Source organism: Sinocyclocheilus rhinocerous, unplaced genomic scaffold (assembly GCF_001515625.1).
Source record: "Sinocyclocheilus rhinocerous isolate Xijiao unplaced genomic scaffold, SAMN03320098_v1.1 scaffold63, whole genome shotgun sequence".
Classification (NCBI taxonomy): Eukaryota; Metazoa; Chordata; class Actinopteri; order Cypriniformes; family Cyprinidae; genus Sinocyclocheilus; species Sinocyclocheilus rhinocerous.
The window spans coordinates 1,529,803-1,537,760 of NW_015659563.1; the positions used below are offsets into that span (position 1 = coordinate 1,529,803).

General features: G+C 37.0%; 1 protein-coding gene across 1 annotated transcript; it reads left to right on the top strand.

Annotated features, from left to right (window-relative positions):
* Window positions 1–2,504: 2,504 nt before the first annotated feature.
* On the top strand, window positions 2,505–7,648 carry LOC107723960 (transmembrane protein 178B-like). The gene is made up of 4 exons (XM_016532691.1): window positions 2,505–3,006; window positions 4,266–4,379; window positions 6,636–6,773; window positions 7,069–7,648. The coding sequence occupies exons 1-4, from the start codon at window positions 2,634–2,636 to the stop codon at window positions 7,323–7,325; spliced, it is 882 nt and encodes a 293-aa protein (XP_016388177.1). The 5' UTR covers window positions 2,505–2,633; the 3' UTR covers window positions 7,326–7,648.
* The last annotated feature ends 310 nt before the right edge of the window (window positions 7,649–7,958 follow it).

Below are 7,958 nucleotides of genomic sequence, written 5' to 3' on the forward strand. Positions count from 1 at the left end.
TCATGTGCTAAAAATACATGTAAAAATAATTTAATTAAATTGCTTTAAAGAACCCACAAACCAATATACACTTTCTCTAAATAACCATGTAGAAACGTATAGGAACTCCAAACAGAGATAAATAGTTATTGGTAAGAAGAGTTTTTTTTTATTTTTGGAGCAAAGATGCTAAAAATAACAATTGAAGACATTATTTTCAGTACTCAGTGACAACCTTCAGAGGATGAAGAACTTCTGAAAGTCATAGCTAAACGCTAAGGGATCATGGCTCAACTGTAGTGATCCAGTATGGAGTTTGCAAGTGCTGAACATGCCAAGGAGAGCTGTACTGATGCTCTACCTCCATCATCTGGCAATAAAGAGTATCTTGAGTATATGTCCACATCTGCTGGTGCTGAAGCATTATTTCTACCCTGCTGAGACAAAGCTTAGATTAAATTGGACCAGCTTGAATTCCAAGACAGTCTTAATTGATTTTAGATGAGCAATGCTATCCTGTTACTGGCACAAGCTGGTTAAGTTATTCTCTCACGTACACCAGAGCAGTGTAACCATGCTGAACCGACATGAAGGTGACCACAAATCTACTGCTACTACTACTATTGCTATTAAATAATAATAATAATAATAATAATAATAAATAAACCACTTGTATCAGATTTAGATTTATTCAGGTAGATTCATAATGCATAAAATTGCACTAATGGGTGACTGTCAGAATACTACGTTCAGGTCATACACTATATGGACAAAAAGTATTACGACAGTATGAATTCAGGTGTTTCAATTGGACCCATTGCCACAGGTGTACAAAATCAAGCACCTAGCCATGCAGTCTGCATTTACAAACATTTGTGAAGAAATGGGTCGTTCTGAAGAGCTCAGAGAATTCAGCCGTAGTGCTGTGATAGGATGCCACCTTTGCAATTAGCCAGTTTGTGAAATGTTATTCCCGATAGATATTCTACAGTCAACTGTAAGGGGTATTATTGGAAAGTGGAAGTGTTTAGAAACAGCAGCAGTTCACCGTGTGCTGAGGCGCATGCTGTGTAAAAGTCGCCAACACTATGCTAATTACATAACTGAAGAGTTTCAAACTTCCACTGGCATTAATATCAGCACAAAAACTGTGCAGCGGTAACTTCAAATAATGAAGCTGAGAAGCTGCAGCCTCAATACCAAATGTCAGATAGAGTGGTGTAAAGCACGCCGCCACTGGACTCTGGAGCAGTGGAAACCTGTTCTGTGGAGTAATGAATTACGCTTCTCTGTTTGGCAGTCTGAACGTTATAACTGCCTACATGCATTGTGATGCTAACTGTAAAGTTTGGTGGATGAGAGATAACGGTATGGGGCTGTTTTTTAGGAGTTGGTCTAGGCTTCTCACTTCCATTGAACGGAAATGTTAATGCTTCAGCATACCAAGACATTTTGGAAAATGCTATGCTTCCAACTTTGTGGGAACAGTTTGGGGAAGGCGCTTTTCTATTCCAGAATGACTGTGCCCCAGTTTACAAATTAAGGTCCATAAAAACATGGTTGGATGAGTTTGGAGTGGAATAACTTGACTGGCCCACACAGAGCCTTGACCTCAACCCCATCAAACATCTTTGGGATGAACTGGAACAAAGATTGTGAGTCAGTCCTTCTCATCCAACATCAGTGTCTGCCCTCACAAATGCTCTACTGGATGAATGAGCAAAAATACCCTCAGAAATACTCCAAAACTGTGTGGAAAGCCTTCCCAGAAGGGAAGTATTATTATAGCTGCAAAGGGGGACCAACTCCATGTTAATGTCTGTGTCTGTGTCTGTGTCAGGGGTGGGCAACATCGGTCCTGGAGAGCTACAGTCGTGCAGAGTTTTGCCTCAACCTTGATAAAAACTCACCTGCCTGTAGCTTTCTGGTAACCCTTAGATCTTGATTAGCTTGTTCAGTTGTGTTTAATTAGGGTTAGAACAAAACTCTGCAGGACTGTGGCTCTCCAGGACTATTGTTGGCCACCCCTGGTCTATGTAACAAAATATATAAATTAAAAAAATTAAAAAAAATCACAAGTTTTACGTTTTTTACTTTTGAGTTTGTAATTGTTTTTTGTTATTTAGTAAAAAATCGATTTGAATTTAAATTTACTACTACAACTACTAATAACAACAACAACAATAAAACCAAGGTTTTTTAAAGCAAGACAATACGTGACAACTTAATCTCCCACATCCTACATTATTTCCCATTACTGATAAGAGTAGTTCAGGACAAAGCGATTCATTTTCACAAAAAGAAGAGGAAGAATAATAAGAAGAAACGTTTTTATGTAAAAAAAAAAAAATCTCCTACATTAGACTTTCATTAGACTATATTAAACTTAATATTTTTGGATGTTTATATAAGATTCGCCCGAATATCCTTTATGGAGACAGCGGCATAACAGCTGCTGTCTGACGAATCCGGAGCGGTTTCATCAGCAGTCTCCAGTGTCGGCATTGGTCCTCCTTCATCCCAAGTCCAAACGAGCAGCAGCAGAGGCACAAACATGTCTGTCTAGAGCTCCAACAGCTTATTTATCGTCCTGTTATGTCGGGTTTAGGATGATATGGGTTCGGCGGAAGACGTGACAGCTGTCCGCGCGCATCATGAGGATTTTAACGGCGTCTGGGCTCTTCCTGGCCTTCTGTTCCATCGGGCTCTTGACCATGGCCATCAGCACGGACTACTGGTACGAAACAGATGCGCGGAAACACCGGGACCGATGCAAAAAATACGCCAGCAAGAGAAATGACCCAGGATACATATACATCTCCAACCAAAACCTTCCACTCCGGATGCGACCGAAAGCCGCTGGTGCGAGTCAGCCGGAGCTCGGAGCTCCTCTGCGGGAATCCCCGCGCCCTGAGCCCGTCATGGAATCACGCTGCAGCCGCCGCTACAACTCAACCACAACCGGACTGTGGAGGAAATGCCACCGAGAAGGGTTCGATCTGGAGAACGAGGATCTGATTTTTAAAGGTGACGATGCTGAATGGGCCCCATCTGAGCAGTAACCAGATTCCAAGTTGATGTTGAACAGCTGTAGTGTGTTTATGTGTTTGTTGAACATGTGTGAAGGAGTGTTGAAGAATGTTAATTGGCGCTATCCAAGGTGCTGATCCCTAACATCAACACCAACCACACGCTCACGTTCACACTTTCATCACATTTCAGCTCAAATACAGAAACAGATGGAGTCTGTCAGGGCAATGGTATCCATTTAGGGTCTAAGAGACCCCGAGGCCCTTTTATTAAGGGAAAACACACTTAACCCTCTCTGGTACAGACAGTATATTATATTTGTTTCTTTTTCATGTTACTTTTGATTACTCTAATAACAAAAGCAGAAATCATTTTTGAAATGATCAAAAATTATACGTTTTCTTTAATGCACTGATGCATTTACAAGCTTCTAAAACATTTCTGTCTTTAATGTGATAAATTATACAGTCTTTCAGGGCAATGAGATGCAGCTTTTGGGTCTTAGCCAAAGATAAATAGACTTGCTTAAAATTCAGTAGATTTTTACTCCTGTTCTGTTTGGGGTCCGAGAGAAAATTTATGACTATGTTTTATAAAAATAATCAGCTTGATGTCTAAGCACTTTCCACACATACATTACCGAAATAAAACATAAATCTAATCAAATTTCTGACTGATGTAGTACTCTCCTGTGTACATATTGTAAAATTATATATAAATTGTACAAATTATATTTTTGCACTATAAAGAAACTTTGTGCAATGGAAAGTTTCCATAAAAGTTAAAGGTTCTTTATGGACCCATAGATGCCAATAAAGAACCTTATTTTTAAGTGTTGGACAACAATCACTCTTCTGAAAAATACACGCTTATAAAATATACACTACTTTTTGGTACAGCAAGGTGACAATGAAAATGTGAAATTATGATTCAGTTAGAATTATTTTTACATGTAAGCTACTGGGTTCTCTGGGAAGGAAAGTGAAGTTAGTCTCAGCAGAGAGATTGAGAATTGATTGATTGACTTGGTTGATTGCTTTTGTTTATGGTCCAGTTAGAACATTTGATGATCATAATTCAGATTCAGATTCATTGCGACCAAAGTTAAGGGCCTGAACATGTGTTTAGATGTTTCTGTGAAATGTGTCTAAATTGCTGCTCGTTTCTTCTCCACACAGACTATCAAACACACGTGTATCATCTGATCTTCACTATTATGACTGAAGTTATCAGACTGTTTCTGTGAATTTTCTCAGGTTTGCTTCAGCGTTGTACGCCGGTGAGATATTACTATTTCTCAGCGAATATCCCACGGAATCTGCCAGTGAACATCACCAAAACTATAAAACAAGACGAATGGCATGCTCTCCGTAAGTCAGATCCGTGCATGTTATATTTACTGCGAGTGGATGTGTGTGTGTGTGTGTGTGTGTGTCTGGTCACTAAACGTTTGTAGGTTTCACTCTCAGCATTGATCTATGAACCATCATAATTGTGCATTTGATCCCACTTAATCTCTGTACACGTATTAAGTGTATTATAGGCTACTTTGTATTAAAGCATACAAATTTATTTATTAATACATTTGCTGGCCGACATGGAATCTGCACAGAATTGGAACACCCTACAGCTCTTAACATTACTTTTGATGATTGTTTATTAAATAATTTATTTAATTTGTTGCTTTCAGCTATCAATAACAGTGTACTCTCTGCTTCATTTAACACGTTTTACCATGTTTAAATCCATCTCTCAATATCAGTGCAGAAAATCAGTCAGAATTGTCTCTCTAAATTAGCACCTGGTTTTGACTTTGATGGCCATTTATCAAGCCTTCCAGAACACATATGATATTACAATCTTGAAATGCATCCAAAAACACTGAACGCTTCTTATTTAACATACGTATTAGCTATAATGTGACTGCAAAACCTAAACTGAAAGCGTTTTATTGAATTAACGATTTAACTACATTTTTTAAAATAAATAAATCAAACAATTGACTGACATAATATGTGACAGATTATATTATGACATAAAGTCTAAGATGCAGAGCAATGAGGAAAAGTTAAATAAAAATACATATATTAATTTTATAGCGCAAGAGACAATACCTGAATTGTAGTAAATCTAAAACAACAAATATGATTTATTCAAGCAATGATGGATAAATATCACAATGAATACACTAAACTAGTTATTGCAGAGGAAGTTGGTTTCATGCACTAGACATTACTGCACATTATTTCAGTTTATTGAATGTCTGAATTGTATTTTTGCATTGTAACACAAACTAGATTCAAACTTTCATGTTGGTTTTAGAAAGCCTGGCCAGAAAGTTTAAATTAGCTTCAAAAGCTGGAAGATGTTAAATAGTTTTAAGTTTTAAGTGAAGTTTTAAAGCCATGAATTCAAGCCAAGTCACATTTAGTTATAGTGATTTATACAATACAGATTATTTCAAAGCATTTTAACAGTAATAAACAGATGTTCAGCATTAAGACATCAAGTGTTTGGAACCATTGAGTGAATATTTAGAATATTTGTTCCCACTTAATATTAGGGTGTCTTTAACTAATATGTACTTACACCAATAAAAGATTGTTACACACAGTGAACCTATTGTGTTCATGTTGAATTGCAAAATTGCTAGTGAGGTGGAATACAGTTAGCGACGTGTTTGGCGGGATGGTTTGGGTCAACAGTGTAATTATAGATGTAGCTACAGAAATTATTTACAGATGTATCAATATGCATGTGTGTGTGTGTGTGTGTGTGTGTGTGTATACATATGTATATAATATTGGCTCATTGTAAAAACATGTATGTACATAATAAGTTGTAGTATAGTATGTATCTATTGATTAATTTCAATGTTAGTACATAGTAAAGTGGCTCCGAATATTTTTTGAAAACAGTACTTATTACGGAAATAATACACTTTAAAAGAATATGCTTATAGGTGTGACTATACTGAATGTTTAGGACACTTAATTGCATGTTAATGAAATGAAAATGTATTAAATTAAATTGATACGAAATGCAGTTAGTTGAACTTAACACTGCTTTCTTGAGTCACTTAAGTAGGTTTAAGTGCATCTTTATTTATAATTTCATAATTACTTATGTTGTCTTTGAAATATGGGTAAAAGTCTACTACCAAATGCAAAAAAATATACTATTAAAACATACTTTAATGTAATTTCTATTGAAAAAAGTGTGGTATGTATTTAAATATATTTGTAGTTACACATTTGTGATGATGAAGTTTCAGTTTAGTGAATATACTAATGTTAAATGTGATATTGACTAACACACTACAGTTATTAATCATGTTTACGTTACATGCTTCACATATGCTTGAGTATGTTAGTATCAAAATAAGTGCACTTTTTTAAAGCACAAAAAAAGATTGATTTAAAATGTACTTTAAAATTAAAAATTTGCCATTTATTACAAAGTGCACTTTTTAAAAGTCGACTTAAGTGTGTTAAGAAACAGACTGTTTTTTCATTAATATTATCTGAAAGTACTTTTTTTAAAAAAGATTTGAAGTACACTACAAGTGCACATTCATTGCAATAAAGTGCACAAGCGATCCTTCAGCGCTCTGTTTTCTCCTGCAGATTTGCAGCGGATGACGGCAGGTTTCATCGGTATGGCTGTGGCCATCATTCTGTTTGGCTGGATCGTTGGTGTGCTGGGCTGCTGGAAACACAATGAGCTGATGCAGTATGTAGCTGGACTGCTCTTCCTGATGGGAGGTGAGACAAGTGAGCACTAGATGGCAGCTTATTACTGAGACAAGAAAAAATAAAATATTTGGAACTGCATATCGCATATTATTTTATAGCATATTGCCTTGAAAAAGTTTGTAATGCATACTATTCTTACTAGAAGTGTAGTACTGTACACAGTATGCAGTGTTACTGTATGTACAGAATACACGTGGGGAATACTGTATCCCACAATCTTGACCTTCCATTTTCTTCTCATTTGAGTTCTTGCTGTGTTGTTATAAACTCACCGTGTTGTTTTGTTTGTGATTGTGTTTCACAGGCACCTGCTGCATCATTTCCTTGTGCACATGTGTGGCTGGCATTAACTTCGAGCTCTCGCGGTATCCGCGCTACCTGTACGGCCTGCCGGAGGACATCAGTCACGGGTACGGCTGGTCCATGTTCAGTGCGTGGGGCGGTCTGGGTCTGACGCTGCTGGCTGGGTTTCTGTGCACTCTGGCGCCCTCTCTGCACAGTCCCCAGATCAGCAGCAGCAGCAGCGCACACAAACCGCGACAGGAGAACGGCATGGTGTGACGCTCACACACTCCACACACCATACGCAAAGATCCGCTAACACAGACAGGTCAAGCTGATATAGACAAGTGTCTTTACATGTCACAGAGAAATGGCAAATAAACAGTCACACACACTGCAGACACTGTGCAGATACACTGCTATAATAAGATGGTGAAAATAAATCATGATCCAGAGTGCAGCTGAGCTAAACATACTGGAGCGGAAGGAAAACATGCACTGCAAAACATTGTCAATCAGTATGACTGTCTTATTTTCCAGAAAAAAAAAGATCTATACCTTATATCCCTTGCGAAAAAGAAGTGCACTGAATTGTATTGAATGTGCACTTGTAGTGTGTTTCAAATCGTCAAAGTATATATTTTTAAAGCAGTTGTACTTGCGTATAATATGAAATTAATGAAATAAAAAGCCACTTAAGTGTATTAAACATAACTGACACTTAAGTACTAAAACGTGCACTGTGTAAAAATGTCACATTAAAGGTTTGACTTTAAAATGTTTAGTTATGTTTTATTAATCTTTTGTCATGCTTGAAAGAAGTGCACTCTTATTTTGATGTGTTGACTAACATAGTAAAGTAAACATAATAACGTACTATCATTTTAACTGTAGTGTGTTATTTATTACATT